Here is a 22,361-nt window from a genome sequence, read left to right as displayed (position 1 = left end):
ACCTGTCGCACACTTCACCCGCGGCCTCTCACGAACACCCGGGTCCACATCAACCCCCAAGCCGACTGAAGCTCCCCTCACATCATATACATTTCCACGTATATCGCCACTCACCTTGGCACCTCGTCTCCGCACCTCCTTCGCCACCTGCAAACTCTTTATTTGGTTAGTGAGCACATAATCATGATTTGAACACAGACCTTGCACATACTCCATCACTTCCTCCCTTATCTCCTTTTTAGTTTCCCTTCGTCTCTTCTTAATTTCACTCACCCCCTCTTCCACCTTCTCTAATTTTTGCTTAACCTCTTTTATTTCCCGGTGCGTCTCCTCAATTTCGTCCTCTAAGGCTACCTTGACCGTTTCTATGTGCGACCTCACCTCCCGGTCCTTCGTCTCCATTACCTCTGTCACCTCGTCCAACCTCGTTGTCAGTCCCTCACGTACCATCTGACATTGCCTTTTCGTCGCTATCAAGTCGTCCTTGATGTCTCTTTGTGTCGCTTTTAACCCCCCGATTATTGCAGTGTTCTTTTCGACTTGGTCCACGAGTTCCTTTTGTCCCACTGTCAGCTGTTCTACTCCCCTCGTCAGACCCTCTATGCCCCCCTGTAACCTAGCCGTATTATTCCTCACCTCTTTCTCCATACGCTTCTCACCTCGCTTTACCTCCTCGCGTACCCCCGAGACCTCCTCGCTTACACCTCGTCGTATCTCCTCCTTCATCTCCTCCATCTCTTTTGTAGATGCCGCCCTCATCTGTCCCAATTCACCTTCTAACCCGATTTTCACCTCCTCTATCTGGTTCCCCATCCGTTTGATTTCCCGGGCGGATTGCTCCCCTATCTCCCGCAATTTGTCGTCCATTGTGTTTTCTAACCCCCTTAACCCATTTTTCACCCCCTCTATCTGATTCTCCTGGGCAGCCATTCTATTTTCCACCCCCGTTAACCCATTCTTCACCTCTTTTATCCCATTGTCTAACCCCTCAAATTTATTGTCCAACCCCTTAAAATTCTTGTCTAACCTCTTAAAATTATTGTCTAACCCCTTAAAATTATTGTCTAACCTCTTAAAATTATTGTCTAACCCCTCAAAATTATTGTCTAACCTCTTAAAATTATTGTCTAACCCCTCAAATTTAGCTTCTAGCCGCTCCCCCATTTTGTCCATAAGGGCCCCCATTTGTAGCAAAAAAAAAGGTTCGAATCCACTGGTGTTGCTACGGTCACGGGCGCCGCTAAATTTGGTGCCGCTACACCCGCGTGCGCGAGGACACCATTTTGCGTGCCTGACACCTCCTCTACAACATTGCCATTGTTCTCCTCCTCCCTTTCCTCCACATACATTTCCCCGAGGTCCTGGGTCGATTCTACCCCGTCTATTTCTCCCACCGGCATCCCGTCGCCTTGACCAGCCATGGCGCGACTTTCAAATTTAGAATTTTATAAAATACAATTTTGGGCCACTCGTAATTTGAGCGCGTTAAGCGCTTCAGGTCCGAATCCGACACTCCTGACACCAATTGTTACGGACCGCGGATAAGATGTTGTTTTGCCGAGCAAATGGCACCGCGGCCGAACAGTTACCCCGACTAACCCGATTCCTGGACGTTGGCCGAAATCGCGCCACAGGTATTCAATTTGGAAACCTCTAAAGTGACCGAATGTAAAGAGGAAGAAGAAGAAGACATACAGAAGAGTAACAGGATTTATTATTTACACACTCAAAGTAACCAAGGAGAAGGAAAGATAATAAAATAATATACAGAAGAATCAGAGACACAGTGCAATTATTAGCTTACCTACAGTCTTAATTAACCCCAGGACAGAACAAACAAAAGACAGACTCACGCGGGGAATGATGATAGGAATGGCAGGAGGTGGATGGCTGGAGGGGGAGGAAGGTTCAGCTGGACCCGCAGCATGGTCGGGTCGGAGATTAGCAGCCGCCGCCCTTTCTTGATCGGCGCGTTTAACAGCCGCCGTTCCTCTTCCGATCGGCGCGTTTAGCAGCCGCCGTTCCTTCGCGGCCCTGCTCAAAACTGCCGTCAAGGCCCCCAAGCTGCTGTGGCTGAAGCTGCTGTGGCTGCTGCTGCTGTGGCTGAACTTGCTGTGACTGAACTTGCGGTGGCTGGAGCTGCTCTTTTAGGGATCCCTTACTCAACTCTTCTCGTACTCAACTCAACTCTTCTCGTACTCAGTCCAACCACACTTTCTCTCTTGGTCCAACCACTTGCACGTCTCCCTGTCCAACAACTCTTTGCACGTCTCTCGCTTGGTCCAACAACTCTTGTCTCTTGTGCGCGTGCTTTTATAGCGCTTCAGGCGATCAAGCCGCCGGCCTTCAGGACACGCCCCCCGGTAAGCTCGCTTCGGCCCTGATTGGTGGGCACAGGCCCTCTGACTCCACCCTTGATGACAATGGGCGGGCACGCCCTTCTTCCCCGAGCTGAGCACATGCTTAATGGCGGCTATTGGGGTGAAATCAACAACCCACAGCTGTAGCAAACCTGACAAACTGCCCAGTGCAGTTGGCAATTGAGGCTTGGAGGGGATGTAGTTGGCAATATAAGTTTTGGGAGTGGGAATGGGGCATGAAAGGGAATCTATCTTATTTCACTTGGTGCAATGGAGTGTCATCTTAATGGAAGACAAGGCCTTACCCTAATACACATAATAAGGAAATAAACTACTGAACAGGGGTATTATGGTGTCCTCCATGTATGCTTTATAGAACTAACTACAGGAACACCCTTTGACCTTTATACAACACTGGAGTAAGGAGGGCGATATTCTAACAACAATTTACTATACAATAAAAACACAAAAAAAAAAAACCATTCTCATATCCACAACAATATAGACCTTTCTTTACAGTCCATCCATTTTGTTCAATAGAAGGCAGAGTCGGGCAGTTTGTAGTATATGATTTATCCCGCATGGCCATGTAATTTGCGCGATTGATGTGGGGCAATAACGCAGCACGAGTAGGAGGTAACATCTCTCCCTCTAAGTTTTTTGACCGAAATAGTTCCCATCTAAGCGCCGGTAGGGTTGTAGGACCGTTCGAGCAGTATACGTGACAGACAAACTTCTCCAAATCCTTGACCTGAGAGGGCAGTTCACCATTCGTCAGCGTGGTCGGGATAGGACCCTCACCAAGCTCCCGGAAGCAGCTGATGGCAGGATCATCTTCATCAAGCTTCATGTAGGCACCAACCCAGGTCTTCTTGGTGATTCCCATGAATTTCCCACCCCAGTCAGTGCCAGAGAAATTGTGGAGTCCAATCAGTCCTTGACATTTCCGAAGACCTATTACTCCAACTCGGTCCACCACATCAATTTCGCGGTACTTCGTTCCCTTACCAGTTAAAAACTTCAGACGAGCTTGAGCTCCAAGATGACCACAAGAGACCAGGTCCAGGAGAAGCGTGAGGACGTCTGTGTCGGGTGACCAAACACATATGTATCTCTCAGCACTTTCAGCGATAGAAGCCAAGACTTGATGAGGTATCAGTGTATCAGCTTCTTCGTCTGAATGATCTGCTTCAAAATTGTGACCCTTTATCTTGGTGTTGTACACGACGACTAGTTTGAAGGTATTGTTACCGGAGAAGTGTTCCAACAAACCCTGAGCGAACATAGAAATCAGTTTACTCTTAGAACTTGATGTAGACAGAATCTCCTTTAGAGACATTGTGAGCTTCATATCTGGGTGGATGGCATATTCTGTGGAGGTCTTACTTCTCTTCTGGCGCATCTTGTTCTTCAGAGTTTGATCCAGATAACGATCAAATACCACTCGAGCCTCATTGTAGCCTGTCATCATGTACTCAATTCGCTTGATAAATGCGTCTTGGAGGTCCGATAGCTTTCGCATTATCGTTGTTTTCTTCATACTCTGAACCACAGCCATGGCGTCAAAGACAAGAACTCGCGATGGACCATCCGCCGGAGATATATCGAGAAGAGGAGGCGATTGAAGTGGTTGCCCCTTCGCCCCTTCAACGGCATGCATCAGACTGGCCTTGTCCGTCGGAATGTACAGAGACCCATCAACAGCGCAAAGGGAGCGGGGTAGCACTGACATCTCATACTCTCCGATTGTCTCTTCTAGTTTTGGCACCAGCTGAGGCCGGCTTCTTTGGATGATAAGAAATCTGCCGAGCAGTTCACGATCTTCATGCAACTTGATAACCTTATCACCAACGTGAACTTTAGTTTTCTCCATCAAGTTCAAAAAGGTTTTTAGCTTCAGTTTCTTCATTGGGTCCCAAACCGAAAGTGTTGATATGGGCAGTCATCTGTCTTGAACGAAATCATTAAAACATTTCTGTCCCTTCCCTGCAAATCGCAAGATATCGTCTTTCGCATCTTCTGGAACAAGGGCTGAAGACACCAGGCTCTTCAAATCAGGCTTTACTGTAAACGGATTGCCCGCGCAATGCAACTTGATGGAGTGACGGATCTTCAGAGCGTTTTCTCTCGATCTCGCTGCAACTTGTCCCGAAAGCTGGTAATGTTCACTTCGCTCAGTAGATTTAGAGGCTTGAGGGAAACTGTTGAGATACTGCTTCACTATACGAGCGAGGTGAGGTGTGGTTGTAAGAAGTCGGTCTAGGGCAGCTTCGTCTTGGCTCAATCCAACCATCCCGCCGTGACACTTCAACCCTTTGATCTCTTGCTCCAGGGCCTGGTCGGTGAAAAGATGAGTGAAGGGAACTTCTGATTTTGCCACAACGAAGTCTCCTGATTTCAGGGCCTCCCACGTAACTGGATCATCCTCTTCCAGAGCATTCATTTGTGCAAGATGGACTGGCATTAGGCGAGCATAATTCAGGAGATCGCGCGCGAATAAATACTTGATGAGGTTCTCTAAGGCAGCCAAGTAACCTTCCCAGTCAGCTGAACGGCAGGCACCTATGAGATGCAAAAGACTTTCCACTTGCTCGAGGTACTGGTTGAGAAATTGAGCGAGCTCGCCGATGTTGTCATCTTCTTTCTCATGGTGATTTTCTGAGTACGAGGACCGGATGTCGTTGTAGATATCAACCATGTCTTGGCTACGGGCGTGGAGAGCTTTCTTAAGAGCAACGCATTGGTCACGAAGTGGTTCAGGTGGATGATCAGAGAAAATGGCATCAAACTTCATCATCATGATCGCCAGGCTAGTCGTGATGTGGTACTCAACTCCTCGCTTGTATGCCTTGCCACCATAGACCCCACGAAGACCTGCAGAAGTGTATGTGCCGCTTTCAATCGCACACGTGTCAATGCCACTTCCGTCGATTGTTTTGCCAAGAGCGTGCAGGGCAGCAAACGCAATATGCAGAATGCCCACTCGGAGAATCCAGTTGGTGTTATTCACTGACTGCTGAATCTTGAGGGCGCGGCTGTAAAGATCAAGATCGAGCGTTATGAGGGTTCTTCTCTCAGGACCAACCACAAAAGCAGATATGCCCTGAGTCAACATCAGAACAGTATAGAGGGTCGAGTAATCCGTTGGAGAAGTCTTGAATAGCGGAGCGATCACTTCTGTGTTAGTCGGGCTCAGACTCTGACAGGAGCGTGATAACAGAAGAGATTTAGTAGCACCCCATGTTGGCATAACTTCTTCCTTTGCTAACTCCTTACCTTTAAGGATTCGTTTTGTCACTGAAAGAATAGGATCGTCGGAATATCTGGGGTTTTGACCTGCGGTCTGACCTTGCAGTTCTTCAGTTTCTTGCTGCTCTATATTCTCCACACGTTGGTCATTTAGCTTTTCACCACCTCTGTCATCAGTACCGTAGTAGTTGGCAAGCGCCCAGGTGTGAGTGAAGTCTTTGGAAATCTTACTCCTCCGCTTTTCTAGATGGTAGACCTCAAATCGAATTGGTTTAGGTTTAATGATTGGCTCTTGCAGGTACTTGACTTCGAACGCGAGTGGTGCCGGTGCGAGAAGTTTCTCTGGGATGACAAGTGGTTGGTTGATGGGCTCACCATCTTCTGCTCGCTGGTTGATCACGATCACTGTGCCATGGAATGTGTTCTGTCCAGTCGGTGTGTCTTCTAAGAGGTCGATGTTATCAACAGCGAACCAGATGTTCAATCCCTTCTTGATGAAATCAGGCAGACAAAATCCACCAGCCTCCTTCATTCACTGAAGAATGCCTTGCTCTATGTGCTTTTCGAGATCAAGGAGCCTCTGGTAGTCGCTCCCAATGTAAACTTCTGATAGGTTATTGACGAGGTTTTTGTCACGAACTCTGGAATGAATGGTGAGTGGCAAGCCTATTGAGAGGGGCATCTGGGCAGTTTGCTGAAAGATTTCGTTTTGTTTTGGCTGATGCTTTACCTGGCGATCGGTTCGAGTATTCTGGACGAGAAACTGGCAAGCAACATCAACAGTTTTGTCCACTTGTGCATTGCGCATTTCAGAAACTTTGAGAACATGACGGCCAAATAGGAGATGAGTGAGGAAGAACTGGAGAAGTGGAGGATTCTCAGTCTTCAAACATTCCCCTGAACGACCAGCTTCGATGCTGCATTATCTCTTCCCTTAGAATGTATGCCATGTTCTTCAAGTTTCCAACTGTGTCGTCGTTATCCAGCTGTGCAGACCTCAGTTGCATGGCCTTCCTAACCGCCAGTGAAAGAACGAGGTTGTCGGGCTCATTTTTACGTAGTGATTGGACGAACTGGATATTCGGAAGCCGTTCAGTAATGAGCTTTTTCAAATGCTTGCGGTAGTTGGTTGTCTGATTGATCTCTACAATCTACATTATACCTCTTCAAAATGGACAAATATGCACCATTCACTTCAGCCATGTTCAGAGTAAGATCGTCCGCAGTAAGAGTATTTTGGACGGAGAGAAGCAACTGTTCATCACATAGAGAGCCAATAAGCTGGGTATTACTGCGATCTTTTCGCGTTAAAGTGCGCTGCGCGTATCGTAAACATTTCCTGTGATAGTATTTTTCAAGAGCAGAGGCATCCCCAGCGTCTTCTAACTCGGACACGCAAGTTCTGATGCGGTCATCCTGAGTCTTGAGCTTTATCTCGAGGAAGTTTTCACCCATCTTGTCAGAGTAAACGCGATGGAGAGGTTCTGATATGTTATTGGAACAAAAGCTACATGACGAGAACAGACACACCTTTTCCTTCGGGATGGTTTTTGTTATTTTAGGTCGGGTAGAGTCAGCCACACTGGAAGGTCGTCCAGGCCCACGCGCAGGGCATGCAGGAGAATCAAACCGGACTCGTTTAACCCTTAGCTGTTCAATCATGCTTGTGTTGACGATGGGTTTTCGACATTCGCTATGATACCATACTGATTTCCGTTCAGATTCACCTAAGCTAGCTAACCGATCTGTAAGTCGCTTAATATCACCCTGACCCAAAGACAGTTGCTCGTTAGCACAATAAATAAGTTCGCCAATCATATCAGGATTGTTTATCAGTCTCTTCTTTGATGTAGCTCCCTCATTGCAGATGATGCACACGCTGTTCTTCTCAGACATGACCTCTAGATGGTTTTGTACTAGTCTCTGTCAGCCTTCTTTCTGAAAAACAAACAAAAAAAAGCCTTGAGCATTTTACCAATATTTTTTTGTCCTTATCTCGCGACAGGGCATCTAGATCGCAAAAATAACTGCACCAAACGTCTTCCTGTGCCTGAAAGCCATAAAAAAGAGGTATTACATGCCTAAGTTTATTGCTACAATTGAAATGACCTTGACCTTAGCATCTTTGGTGAACGGAAATCTGGGATCGCCACTTCCGGTCGCTTCGAAAGTATCATAAATGGATTTAGCGTCATCGAAAACCTCTCTATCGACCCCGAGATCGATAAAATCTCTCAGTTGTTAGGGGAGAAAGTCGCATGGTCAGTCCCGGGGGTCACTGGAAACAAAACACCCCATAAAAGGGGGTCCGGGGGTCGGAAAATTTGAACCCCATTATTTTTCAACATTTTGACCTCAAATTAATCCAACAATGCAAAAAAATCAATTTTAGCACGCAAATCGCACGGGATTACACTTCATACCACACTATTACAAGCTGTCATCCCACCAGGAGGAGGGGGGGGGTCACCACACACCGGGCTCTGTCGCATCAGACTTCCATACAGCCTCACGGTTTGCCTCATACCCCAGCGCACCCAAACAAACCGCCACCACTGACAGGCTCCAAATTTCCAGACACCACTGGCTGCCAGGGGTAATTACCGCAGAGGGGGCCGCAGTCATCACTCCTCCAGAGCTTGATCCGTACCTGCGGACACACACACCTTCCCCACCCACAAAAACATTTCCTCCCCCGCCGCCATTCAATTCTCAACCACATATTTCCATAGAAGATGTCACAAAAAGGTCCTGCCATTGCCTGCTTCCATGTGAAATCCCCATTCACATTTTAAGTTAAACACATTTCAATAAAAATCACGACTTCCATCACAACTCAATTTTTTACCTCACGACCACACAAAAGCGCGAAACCTCCATATAAACAGCCGCCACCCACACACTGTGTGGTACACATTCCATCCCCTCACCAACCACGCCGTCACTCTCACCCACCCCTACTTCAAATTATCATGTCCCAATTTTTAATGAGCAACTCCTGAAGCCGGGGACAGTACACCTCAAGGCCTTACCTCTGCCTTGATGTGCAGGTATTTGCCAGTTGGTTAGATCCAAGAGTGCCATCCACCCGACAAAATCACAAATGTATCCCATTGGGCCGATCAAACTCCACCAAATTTCCTTTTGTCCCACAGTACTGGCAAGTATGTCAATCCGCCTCCCATGGTGACCTTTACAAAACGACTACATTTGGCTATGACAGCTCCGCACCTCTACCATGCAAGGGCCATCGGGACAAGCTGAGCAGCCGAAATGCCTACATGGCCCATGAGTGCCCATAAGCGCTTTGGTGGCGGCACCACGGACGGCCAACACGGAACTGATGTGGTGAACGCCCGGGCATGTGGCCTGGCAGCCTCTTCCTGAGACTCTGGGACAGCCAGCATGTGATGACCTGCCATGCTGTACTGGTCTATGGACATGGGTCGAACCGCATGGACAGGGTTGGTTATAGCCCACCGGACAACCATTGGAGCATCTGTGGAACGTGATGGTGTGAGAATGATCTTCCACAGATGTTCTGTTCTGATTTGTGGACTCTAGGCTTCGGAAGAGAGCCATGGGTTTGATTAATCGGGAATTTGTAATGAGCCGAGCATATGGGCCATGCTCGGCTGGCAGGTGTATGGAGAAGCACCCTTCTTTGGTGAGATTAGAGAATGGTGAAAAATAATTAGCATGGGTAATCTGATGGTTAGATGCTAATTTAAGGGTGAATTTTGTGAGGCCATGGTGGACACTGCACAGTTGCACTATTATTTGTCCAGGTGTGTTCGACCAAAGTGTTGGAGGCTGGGATAACAATTGATAGAGCAGCAGGACACAGCCTTCAACTGGTTATGGGGGCGCCGGCGCCGATATTTGGGCCGCAGAGTTGAGGGGGGGAGTTGGGTAGTCTGGAGGTCAACGTGGTGTTATAGGTGTCCGAGGTGTGTGGACCATGTCTTCTGGACTACTCCTGGTGGAGCAGGGCTAGCGACTAGACCCTGGGCGTGGTCAAGTGTGGATGGGCACTGGGGGCTGCAGTTGAGTAGACTAGGGGATGTAAGAGGTGCAGGGGACGTGATGTGGATGCCACGCACTGCGACTGTTTCCCCCAGGTCTGAGGTTTTGGGAATGGTGGAGTTGGCAGCAGGTGCTCAACAAATTGGCCAGCTGGGGCTTGTGCAGCCGTGTTCCTCACAAGGGGGAGGGGAGGGGGCTGAAGGATGGATGGTAGGTCGCACCCTTATGGACACTCATTGGCCATGTTGGTGTTTCGGCTGCTCAGCTTGTCCCGATGGCCCTTGCACAGTGGAGGGGCGGAGCTGTTGTAGCCAAATGGCACACCTGAGCCATTTCCTTGGCACACCTGAGCTCCTCACCACATACAAGGCTTTCATCCGCAGCTCAATGGAATACTGTTCCCCCCTCTGGGCTGGTGATCCTGCCTCACACCTTGCTCGGCTTCACGCTGTTGAGGCCAAAGCTTTCAGAATCATTGGAATCTCCTGCGATGTAGTCAACGCCGAGGGCCTTTCACTCACTCACCGCAGGCAGGTTGGTGGTCTTTCTGTCTTCTACCGACTCCTCTCCGGCCTTGCTCCCCCAGCTCTCTCTGTGCTCTGTCCCCCCAATATTCCTTCAGGTCGCACAAGATCTGCCTGCAACCCTCTTATGGTTAAACTGCCAAAGTCTAGGCTCTCTGCTCACCTTCACTCTTTCATTCCCCTTTTCTCCCGCCTCTGGAACAAACTCCCCCACTCCCTTCAATCCCACTCCTCCCTCCAGGTCTTTAAAACAGCTGTTCACCACCATCTATCGTCCCCCATCGAAAACCTTGATCTTTTCTACCCCCGGTAATTCACCCCAGAGTCCTTGCAGTGTTCATATGTTTGAATCCTCTCCCACCTCACCCCAAGTCCTCCCGATGTCCCTGCTCTCAAATGTTGTGTTTGTGTCCTTCCCCCTCTTCCCCCCCTCTTTTGTGTCCTTCCCCCTCTCTCCCCATCTTGTCTGCCGCTCCCCTTGTTTTTTGTGTTTTGTGTGTCGGTTTGTCTTTTTGTGTGATTAATGTTAGCTCTTTCACGAGCCTCGATCTTGTATACAAAAATAAAAATAAAAATAAAAAAATTAAAAAATGTAGTAGAGTAGTAATTGTCACCGTAGGAGGTGGATCCACATACTTGCCAGTACAGTGGGATAAAAGAGCAATTTGGAAAAATTGGATCGGTTCCATGGGATAAATTTTGGGATTCAGTTGGGTGGATGGCACTCTTGGACCAGACCAACCTGTAACTACCTGTACATCAAGGTGAGGTAAGGCCTTGATGTTTACTGTCCTCGTGTTCAGTACTTGCTTGAGGAAATTGGGACATGTGTAATTTGGAATAGGGGGCGGGTGACAGTGATGGCATGGCCGGTGAGGGGATTGGAATGTGCACCACAAAGTGTCTTGTGGGTGGCGTTTGTTTATATGTGGACTGTGGAGGTTTTGTGTTTTTGTGTGGTCGTGAGGTTGGAGATTGAATTATGATAGAGTATGAATCATGTTTGGAGATTTAAAAAGAGAACGGGGATTTCACATCTGAGCAGGCCATGGCAGAACCTTTTTGTGACATCTATGAAAATGTGGTTGAGAATTGAATTGCAGCAGGGGAGGAAATGTTTTGTGGATTTTGTAAGTGGGGAAGGTGCGTGAGTCCGCAGGTACGGATCAAGCTCTGGAGGAGCTTGCACCAAGTTCGAACCAAGTTTGCTCAGAATCCTATCACTGGTTCACAAATTAGCACAATTACAGAATTTCTACCTCACAGAACCTGACCTTTGACCCCATTATGTAATCTATTTATCTTTTCATCATTATACATACTTGTACCGAGTTTGACTTTGTTACCTTCAGCCGTTATTTATCGTGGTAACAAAACCCTATTACAGAAAGAAACCGACTATATACTTATACTGCACCAAGTGTGGTCAAAATCCCATCACTGGTTAAGTTAGCTTTGTAACATAATTTTTACTTCACATGACCTCTGACCTTTGACCTTAAAATCTAACCAGTTCATCTTTACCGCATTACACATACCTGTACCGAGTTTGACTTTGTTACCTTCAGCCATTCTCAAGTTATCGCGGCAACGAAAACCTATCACGGATGGACGGACGGACAACACGAATACAAAATACAAAATGGTTTCATCGACATCATCGGTAGAGATATAATATTTATCATGAACTTCCGCAGTTCCCACGACTCACCATTTCCCGGGTTGTTTTCCTTGTTTTCAGCCGAATCCTCCATCTTGATCTGCAGGACTCCATCAAGTCCTCCGGTCTCCTCACCACATCCGAGCACGACGGTCTGTCCCGATCCTCGCCCCGCACGGCATGACTCCATGTACCGACATAGCTCAACGTACATGGTGAAGGTGAACTTCCGTGCGGCTAAAGAACACAGTCGATCCCTCACCGGAGCGGGCTCGGCTCGGGCACAGAGAGCTCCGAAGATCTCGATCCCCAGACCAGTGATGGCGGCTCTGAGAGACTCCTCCGAGAGACCCTGGATCTTCAGCCAGGTCGGGACAAGACCGAGGCCGCACCGAGCGCTCGTAGAATCCATTATCGTCCAAAAACACGCGCCGAGAAATTCAAAAATAAATAAATCGCCTGTTGTTGTTTTTTGGTCCTTCGTTCGAAGTGGATGATAAACACGAAAGCCAGAGATTGTCAAACGGTGGGTCGTGACCTCACGGAAAAAAGTTATATTCATGTTATTGTATTAATTTGTGATTGGAATGATGCTGTTTGGAATGAAAATATAGACAGATTGAGTTTAAAGGAGAATCCCCCCCCCCGCCCCCCCACCACAGACCTCCTTCGACCCCGATTTTTTAAATGCCGGGAACAAACGTTGGTACCTCATGGGTGATAAAGGTTGTGGTCAAGTTTCATTGGAATTGTGTGTGTAGTTTCTGAGAAGAAAGGAAATACCTGTTTTGGGGGTGGGGTGGGGGGCAACCACCCAGTATACCCCTCAGGGCCCAATTTGTTTTAATGCCATATAAAACAAATTTGAGTTGCAACATACCAAATATAATTTGTGCCCAGTTTGGTCACAACCCCATCAGTGGTTTCGGAGAAGAATTTTCAAGTTTTTACGGACTGACGCGCTATCGAAGCTCTCCAGAACAACGTTGCAGGTGAGCGAAAAACACGAGAACTGCCCATGTGTACAAGGTTAAGAAATACATTTATTGTCTTAGAATGTCACAAAATGTACGAAATATGTCACATACTTTTGGTATAGTTGAACACACAAGGGATGTTGTTCACCGCTCCTTTCCGATGCCATCTCCAGGTGCTGCATGACGTCATTGCCGGGCACCGTAGGGTGCCCGGCGATGACGTGCGCTAAAATTGAGTCCTCAGTTTTCACTCTGGTTTCTCGTTTGTTACTTGGCCAAATTTTTTTTTTTTTTTGCAAGTATGTTGATCACTCCGGTTTGTGTGTGTGTGTGTGTGTGTGTGTGTGTGTGTGTGTGTGTGTGTGTGTGTGTGTGTGTGTGTGTGTGTGTGTGTGTGTGTGTGTGTGTCTGTCCGCTCGCTTATACTTGCCTGCAGGTCACAATTTTAAACCGATCTTCACCAAATGGTAGAGTTCGTGGTCCCATAAAATCTATATATATAAAACACAGTTTGTGTGTGTGTGTGTGTGTGTGTGTGTGTGTGTGTGGGTGTGTGTGTAATGTTACCGATAGACTCCGAAACGGAGAGGCTCACGTGCTTGATATTTGGCATAGACATGGCCATTGAGCCTGGGACGAACATGGCCGAGACCATATTTGACGAGATTCATATTTTTTATTCATATTTACCTCAGCGCATTTCAGCGAAGTACCCGCTAATCTCAGCCAGAGCGAGCAGCTCGCTGATTCGCTCAGAGCGATCACGTGATGTTCCATCCCGTCACACGTCACACGTTTGCACGTAATTCAGGGCGAAAAGCCATTGCGTTTTTTCACCTTTATGCGATCGTGTTTTGTGTCGATTTTGTGCGATATGAATTAAATTTTAATTCATATTTCGTGTTTACGAATTCGAATACGAAGGATTTCCCCTTTCCCCTTTCGATTTCGAATATGAATCGAATACGAGCTTGAGTCGAGAGGGCGAATGTACGGGTTGGGAATGTATGGGTCTCCCTTCCCCCGCCCGGCAACGCCGGTACTGGAGGGCGTGGGTCACAGGATCGGTGAGTCTCCAAAATCCGCTTCGTGCTCTTGTGAAGATGCAGGACGATGTCGCGATTGTTGTGCTGCTCTCCGACCATGAGAACTGCAACGTCATTGTTGACTGGCCCTCCCCTTCCCTCCCCCATCCGTCCTCCCCCTCCCTTCCCCCCCTCCCTCCCCCCTCCCCCCCTCTCCCCTCCTCCCTCTTTTCCCCTCCCCCCTCCCCCTCCCTTTTCCCCACCCCCCCTCCCCCCTCTCCTCCCCCCTCCCCCCTCCCCCCCCGTTCCCCTCCCCTGCCCTCCCCCGCCCGGCAATGCCGGGTACTTCTGCTAGTACTATATATTTTTGCAAGTATGTTGATCAATCCGGTGTGTGTGTGTGTGTGTGTGTGTGTGTGTGTGTGTGTGTGTGTGTGTGTGTGTGTGTGTGTGTGTGTGTGTGTGTGTGTGTGTGTGTGTGTGTGTGTGTGTGTGTGTGTCTGTCTGTCTGTCTGTCTGTCTGCTCGCTTATACTTGCCTGCAGGTCACAATTTTAAACCAATCTTCACCAAATGGTAGAGTTCGTGGTCCGATAAAATACCGTACTATATATTTTTGAGGTCAAAAGATCAACATAGGCCAAAGGTCAACCACTTTTTTTTGCATTTCTAAAATCCTCAATTTTCATCCGATTGACTTGAAATTTGAAAAGGATTTATATATTGGCTAACTGAATTCAACCACCAACTATTTTGGAGATCACCATCGGCCAAAAGAGCAACATAGGCCAAAGGTCAACAACAATTTAAAATTTCTGGAATACTAAATTTTCATCCGATTGACTTGAAAATTGAACGGGATTTTCAAATCAGTTACCTGAATTCAACCAACAACTATTTTTCAGACCAACATAGGTCACAAGGTCAACATAGGCCAAGGGTCAACCACTTTTTTTCAAATTTCTAAAATCCTCAATTTTCAACCGATTGACTTGAAATTTGAATATGATTTTCATTTCAGCAAACTGAATTCAACCACCAACAATTTTTGATATCAACATCGACCAAAAGGTCAACATGGGCCAAAAGCAATTTTTATCCAATTAACTTACATTTTGAAGACAATTTCCAAATCAGGTCAATGAATTCAACCACTAATTATTTGTGAGGTCAAAAGGATGCTCCACTGAGTGCCATTCTACTTTGTTCTGTTTTGCCAAGTGTCGCTCTACGAGTGATTTTTCATTTTCTTGTTTGTTTGTCCGGGCGATATCTCAGCCATCCTTTGAGATAGGAAGCTGAAGTTTTACCACAATAGTGAGAAAGTTATTTGGCAATTTTTTTTTGCGTTTTGATTAACCAATTAATTGATTAGTTATTTTATCATTATCGATTTATTGACTTATTTATTTCCTTTCTCATCTGGTCGATATCTCAGGCATATTTTGAGTTAGGAAGGTGATATTTGGACATGATAATGACCAAGTGATTTGGCTGTAAAGGGTATTTTTGATTTATTGTTTAATGGATTTATTATTTATTGATTAATCAATTAAAAAAATTTATTTTTCGATGAATGACATTTTATTTTCAAAAAGTTACAGCTTCGGATGAAACACTGGTGGTTGAGGTATGCTGTTAGCCAAATAATTAAGAAATTGTTTTCAGATTTTTATTTATTGATTTTAATTATGCAATTAATCAATCAATTATTGTGCACTTCTCCCTCCCAATACTGTCTCTGTGTGCTGCATGGCAGTGTACTTTGAATGTATCTGTACTTGTTATTTATTTATTTTGTATACAAATTCGAGGCTCGTGTAAGAGCCAACGCATTCAACACAAAAATGCAAACGGATGCATAAAACACACAATAAAAGGAGCGGGACACAAGAGGGAGAGAGAGGGGAGCACACAAGCACAACAGTAGAGAACAGGGACATCGGGAGATCTGTGGAAGGGGAGAGGGGGTTGGGGAAGCTTTTTCAAAGTGTGCATTACTCAAAGTGGTAGAGAGGTAAAAATGACCTCATTGTATTTTTATGCTTCCATTGATGAAATCGCCGAAGGCATTATGTTTTCAGGTTGTCTTCCGGCTGTCTGTCCGTCCGTCCGTCCGTGATAGGTTTTCATTACCGCGATAACTTGTGAACGGCTGAAAGGATCTTGGTCAAACTTCATGCAGGTATGTATAATGAGGTAAAGATGAACTGATTATATTTTGGGGTCACGAGGTCAAAGGCCAAAGGTCATGTTAGGTAAAACTCCTGTTACCGTGATAACTTGTGAACCAGTTTTGGGATTCTGACCATATTTGGTACACTTATGTAGAATGATGTAAAGATGAACTGATTCGATTTTGGAGTCAAGAGGTCAAAGTCTGTAAAAGGTCTATAATTGAGAACGGCTAAAGGGATCCAATGCAAACTTGGTACAGATATGCATAATGATGTAAAGATTAACTGATTATATTTTCGGATCCCGAGGCCAAGTCAGGTAAAAATGTGATAACTTGTGAAGAGCTGAAAGGATTTCAATTAAAACTTGGTACAGGTGTGTATAATGATGTAAACATGAGCTGAATAGATTTTGGGGTCAAGAGGTCAAAGGTCAGAGGTCATGTCAGGTACAAATGTGATAACTTGAGAACAGGTGAATGAATTTAAAGCAAACTTGGTACAAGTATTATAATGATGTAATAATGTGGGTGGAGGCATATCGGTCGATGTTGTGACGTCAAAAAGTGTCGTTCTAGTTTTGAGCGTCACACAGTCCACTGGTTTAAGTTTGGGCTGTTGTCGTTTCATATGTCGCCTATGGCTACTGGTTGCATCATTACTGGAAGCATAGCTCTAGTGCTGATGCAGTGCCCCCATTACTCGTAAGCTCATACTCATGTTTCCGACCTCGGAAGGGTGAAAGGCCAGCCAACCCACCTGGTGTTATTTTAACGGCACGACAGGGGCTCAATCTCAATACCTTAAGATCTCAAACCACCATCAAGATTGGACACACAACTTTATGTGTGAAATATTTTATTTCGGTCGAAACCATTTTTAAACATTCCATGAAAAAAGTAAAAGCCAAAACTACCAATGCTGCCACTGATGCACTGCTTCAGGGATGGCCATCTTTTATACTGGAAGAAAGCCATTTGTCTGTGTCTGGTGTGTGTGTTATTGGTTGTTACCTCCACAAGAAGGTTTCAGAAGGTGGAACACAGCCCCCCAAGGACCCAAAGTATCCACCTTCATGTGTGGTGTGTGTGTGTGTGTGTGTGTGTGTGTGTGTGTGTGTGTGTGTGTGTGTGTGTGTGTGTGTGTGTGTGTGTGTGTGTGTGTGTGGTGTGTGTACACACTGCCACCACTGGTCGTCATCACGATTCGCGAGTCTCTAAGACTGAACAGAGACTTCCCTGGTCCTGAAGCATCAATCTTCATCCCATTAAGGAACCACGACTCATGGACCATGCCTCTCCTTATCCGTGCCCCGTCCCCTAAGTGGTGACGATATAGATCCGCGCGACCTCCTGTGCGGCTTCTGGGGTATTCCGAGGTGTGTGTATGTGATGAGGTATGTGTGTGATGAGGGGCTGTGATGAAGTGTGCACGATGATGTATGTGCAAGTATCAATCTCCGTTTTGGTAACGGTGTTCCGAGGATTATTTACAGGATCTTCACTGAAGAATTAATCCCGGACACCCTCCAATTGTAGTTCATTTGTGGTAATATTGCACGACATTATTTTAAGACCTCAGTGAGGTTCTTCTTCATCACTATTGTTGCTCCAACTTTCACTAGCACAATGTCGGTGATCTTCAGCTTCCAGGTTCTCTTGACTTCATTTTTCAGTTTCTGTTATTTGGTCTTTTTCTGATTTCGGCGTTATTTACAAAGTGGCCGAGTACTAACACCTCAATTAACGACACCGTATTTTTCCATCCACCACCGAAGGCAGGCGGACGTTGTGTTTTCACCCCTGTCTGTCTGTTTGTGAACAGGATATTTCAAAGTTGTGGACAGATTCGGACATTTTGTGGAGCGTTTATGTGTGTGACAAGCACCAAATGATCAGATTTTGATGAAGGTCTGGATTCGAATCCTGATTTTTCAAGTGATTCTTTACCATTGAGAAATACAGTGTAGCCAAAAACGATATCTCAAAATGTTATTGAAGGATTCAACGAAAAACTTGGTGGACAGGTTGGGTATGTGACAAGGAGGAATTCAAATACTTGGTGGACAGGTTGGGTATGTGATAAGGAAGAATTGAAAAACTTGGTGCACAGGTTGGGTATGTGACAAGGAAGAATTTTGACTTTTGACTCATTTTTGACTCTCTGTCAAAAGAATATTTTGTTTTGGTGACAAGAATATTTTGACTCATTCTCCATCACAGTGAAGCTGATCTCTTAGCCAATCCAATGAGCCTCCTTTGTGCGTCTCTAATCTGTCCACGTCTTTTCCATCTTCCTGCTCTTTTGTCGTTCTCCCATTTGTCTGCGTGAATTTGTTCATATTTATTTTTGTTTGTTTGGAATCATGAAGGCTGTATTCGCTGAAGCTTCCATTTCATGTGGAGCATCTTCTATTCGCACATGTTCTTGGAAATATTTTTGCAAGTTTAGTTATGTATTTTTTGATGTTTAGATAAATTTGACAAACGATTAAACGACTTGCTGCACACAGAACACTTGTAGGGTTTCTCTTCTGTGTGCAATATTTGATGTTGAGACAAATGTGACGAATTAGTAAATGCCTTGCTACACACAGAACATTTGTAGGGCCTCTCGCCCGTGTGTATTCTTTGATGATCAGCCATATTTGATGAATGATTAAACGCCTTGCTGCACACAGAACATTTGTAGGGTTTCTCTCCCGTGTGCATTCTTTGATGTTGAGACAAATGTGACGAATGAGAAAAGGCCTTCTTACAAAGCAAGCACTTGTAGGGCTTCTCTCCCGTGTGCAATCTTTGATGTTGATGTAAATGTGCTGACTGCTTGAACATCCTTGGGCACACAGAACACTTGAAGGGTTTCTCACCGGAGTGTATTCTTTTATGTCGAAGTAAACTTGATGAATGAGAAAAGGCCTTGGTGCATTGTGGACACTTGTAGGGTTTCTCAGCAGCGTGTATCTTTTGATGTTTCGATAAAGTCGATGAAAGAGCAAAGGACTTGATGCATTGTGAACACTTGTAGGGTTTCTCACCAGTGTGCACCCTTTGATGTCGATGTAAACACGATAATTGACGAAATGTCTTGAGGCATTGTGAACACTTGTGAGGCCTCTCTCCCGTGTGCATTCTTTGATGATCAGCCATATTTGATGAACGATTAAACGCCTTGCTGCACACAGAACATTTGTAGGGTTTCTCTGCTGTGTGCATTCTTTGATGTTGAGACAAATGTGACGAATGAGAAAAGGCCTTCTTACACACCAAGCACTTGTAGGGCTTCTCTCCCGTGTGCAATCTTTGATGTTGATGTAAATGTGCTGACTGCTTGAACATCCTTGGGCACACAGAACACTTGTAGGGCTTCTCTCCCGTGTGCAATCTTTGATGTTGATGTAAATGTGCTGACTGCTTGAACATCCTTGGGCACACAGAACACTTGTAGGGTTTCTCCCCAGTGTGTATTCTTTGATGTCGAAGTAAACTTGATGATTGAGTAAATGCCATGGTGCATTGTGAACACTTGTAGGGTTTCTCACCAGTGTGTATCTTTTGATGTTTCGATAAAGTCGATGAACGAGCAAAGGACCTGATGCATTGTGAACACTTGTAGGGTTTCTCACCAGTGTGCACCCTTTGATGTCGATGCAAACACGATAATTGACGAAATGTCTTGAGGCATTGTGAACACTTGTGAGGCCTCTCTCCCGTGTGCATTCTTTGATGATCAGCCATATTTGATGAATGATCAAACGCCTTGCTGCACACAGAACATTTGTAGGGGTTCTCTCCCGTGTGCATTATTTGATGTTGAGACAAATGTGACGAATGAGAAAAGGCCTTCTTACACACGAAGCACTTGTAGGGCTTCTCTCCCATGTGCAATCTTTGATGTTGATGTAAATGTGCTGACTGCTTGAACATCCTTGGGCACACAGAACACTTGTAGGGTTTCTCTCCGGTGTGTATTCTTTGATGTCGAAGTAAACTTGATGATTGACTAAATGCCATGGTGCATTGTGAACACTTGTGTGGTTTCTCACCGGCGTGTATCTTTTGATGTTTCGATAAAGTCGATGAAAGAGCAAAGGACTTGATGCATTGTGAACACTTGTAGGGTTTCTCACCAGTGTGCACCCTTTGATGTCGATGTAAACACGATGATTGACGAAATGTCTTGAGGCATTGAGAACACTTATGAGGCCTCTCTCCCGTGTGCATTCTTTCATGTTGAGACAAATGCGCCGAAAGACTAAACGCCTTGTTGCACACCAAGCACTTGTGGGGCTTCTCCCTGGTGTGCCATCTCTGATGTTGATGTAAATGTGCCGACTGCCTAAACATCTTGGAGCACATGGAACACTTGTAGGGTTTCTCCCCGGTGTGTATTCTTTGATGTCGAAGTAAACACGATGATTGACCAAATGCCTTGCAGCATTGTGAACACTTGTGTGGTCTATCACCGGTGTGTATCTTTTGATGTTTCGATAAACTTGATGAATGAGTAAAGGCCTTGGTGCATTGTGAACACTTGTAGGGTTTCTCACCGGTATGTATCCTTTGATGGTTACATAGATACGCAGAGCAAGTAAATCCCTTATGACACACAGTGCACCTGTGTGGCTTCTCAACTTTGTGTATTTGTACACATTCTTTCATACATGATGAAGAGGTAAAGTCTTTGTTAGAAACAGAACACCTGCGTGGCTTCTCACTTCTTTGGATCTGATGTTGCAGGATCGTTTTACACCTGTCACCGTTGTTGGTGTTGTTGTTGTTGTTTCTCTTTTTCGACTCACCGATAAATTTATCAACATCCTGACAAAAAGTCCATGTCATATGATGATTGAAAGAAACTTCTGTGTCGACCAATGGGGTAAACCTTCCCATTTGATTATCTGGAAAAACAATTCACCAACAGCATCAATAATTTACTTTTGCAATGAAACAAACATAACAAACAAGAAAGAGCAATCAGAGATTGCAGACCCCCACCAGAACATGTTTTTAGTGGTTTTAAGTGGTTTAGGGCTTTTGTGTTAAAACAAATATGGCAGCCGAACCACGTGACCGATGAAGTCATCATTTTTTTTTCTCCACGAATTTATCATGAGATGATGCTTAACAAATTTCATCTTGATCAGATGAAGTTTTGTACTTGTCGAATTATGACGTCATAATGGAGACATCTATGAGATCAACATTAACATATTGTTATGTCAGTTGGGTCCGGCATATATAGTTTATTTTTTTTTTTTTTTTTTTTTGTATACAAGATCGAGGCTCGTGAAAGAGCTAACATTAATCACACAAAAAGACAAACCGACACACAAAACACAAAAAACAAGGGGAGCGGCAGACAAGATGGGGAGAGAGGGGGAAGGACACAAAAGAGAGGGGGAAGAGGGGGAAGGACACAAACACAACATTTGTGAGCAGGGACATCGGGAGGACTTGGGGGGAGGTGGGAGAGGATTAAAACATATGAACACTGCAAGGACTCTGGGGTGAATTACCGGGGTAGAAAAGATAAAGGTTTTCGATGGGGGACAATAAGAGATGGTGGTGAACAGCTGTTTTAAAGACCTGGAGGGAGGAGTGGGATTGAAGGGAGTGGGGGAGTTTGTTCCAGAGGCGGGAGAAAAGGGGAATGAAAGAGTGAAGGTGAGCAGAGAGCCTAGATCCAGGTAGATCTGCATCGGTAGGTGCTCCGATGTCGCGAAGAAGAAGAACCACTTCGATGTACAGTAAGTCAGGTACCCGTCTTGCCCGTTTGTTCAGGTTAAGGTGTATCTTCGTCCCCATTACGAGGAATGGGGCATGTTAAATAGTTGTAGGGATTATGCTAATTCCCGCGTGTGTGAAACCTGTGATCATTCCATTTGTCCTATGTGGCAATGCACTCATATACATTAGTTAGGCCCAACAGTGCACCACATTAATTAAATCCCCCCTCACAATGGCTGACTGGAAGAACAAACAGCAAGCGACCACGCACTTGGGCTGACAACACCGGCAGGGCAGCAAACATCGAACAGGCAGGCTGAGAGACACGCCCAGGAGAACTCGTGATTGACAAGGGGGAGGGGAGAGGGGCGAGTGGGAAGCAGGTCGCTGATTGGAAAGTGGGGAAGATGAAGAACGTGCCACATTGGTTGGCTACTGACAATGACGTGCCACCCGATGACGTAACACCAAAGGCGTGAGACGCTCGGCCAATCAGTGCGGTGGGCGCAAAGCACTACCGAGAAGCTACGCATTGGTTGGAGGAGAAGCGCCGGTGACGTGAGAAGGCATGAAAGGCTACGAGTAAGCGACGCACTGGTTGGGGGGGGAAGAGAGCTGACGGGAGACGACGAGTG

The 22,361-nt window shown here is 45.9% G+C and overlaps 2 protein-coding genes across 10 annotated transcripts in view; both read right to left on the bottom strand.

Annotated features, from left to right (window-relative positions):
* Nucleotides 1-12,364, bottom strand: part of LOC137416873 (uncharacterized) — a 185,675-nt gene extending 173,311 nt beyond the window's left edge. The window contains exon 1 of the mRNA XM_078770326.1: nt 11,871-12,364. Within this exon, the coding sequence (XP_078626452.1) occupies nt 11,871-12,231 (361 nt within the window). The 5' untranslated portion in view covers nt 12,232-12,364. The remainder of the gene's footprint in view (nt 1-11,870) is intronic.
* Nucleotides 12,365-18,116: 5,752 nt separating this feature from the next.
* Nucleotides 18,117-22,361, bottom strand: part of LOC137416862 (uncharacterized) — a 67,058-nt gene continuing 62,813 nt past the window's right edge. Inside the window, exons 1-3 of one of the 9 annotated variants that reach the window (XM_078770331.1) lie at nt 20,159-21,392; nt 19,655-19,999; nt 18,117-19,588 (exon numbers count right to left, since the gene is read on the bottom strand). In XM_078770331.1, coding sequence (XP_078626457.1) covers nt 18,445-19,588; nt 19,655-19,999; nt 20,159-20,889 — 2,220 coding nt within the window. In that variant the 5' untranslated portion in view covers nt 20,890-21,392 and the 3' untranslated portion in view covers nt 18,117-18,444. Of the gene's footprint in view, nt 21,393-22,361 lie in introns of those variants that run through there. The other 8 variants (XM_078770332.1, XM_078770333.1, XM_078770330.1 and 5 more) reach the window with 8 other exon arrangements.

This window comes from Myxine glutinosa, chromosome 1 (assembly GCF_964187855.1).
Source record: "Myxine glutinosa chromosome 1, kmMyxGlut1.1, whole genome shotgun sequence".
NCBI lineage: Eukaryota > Metazoa > Chordata > Myxini > Myxiniformes > Myxinidae > Myxine > Myxine glutinosa.
The sequence above is the reverse complement of the archived record's forward strand: the minus strand, read 5'-3'. Positions and strand labels throughout refer to the sequence as shown.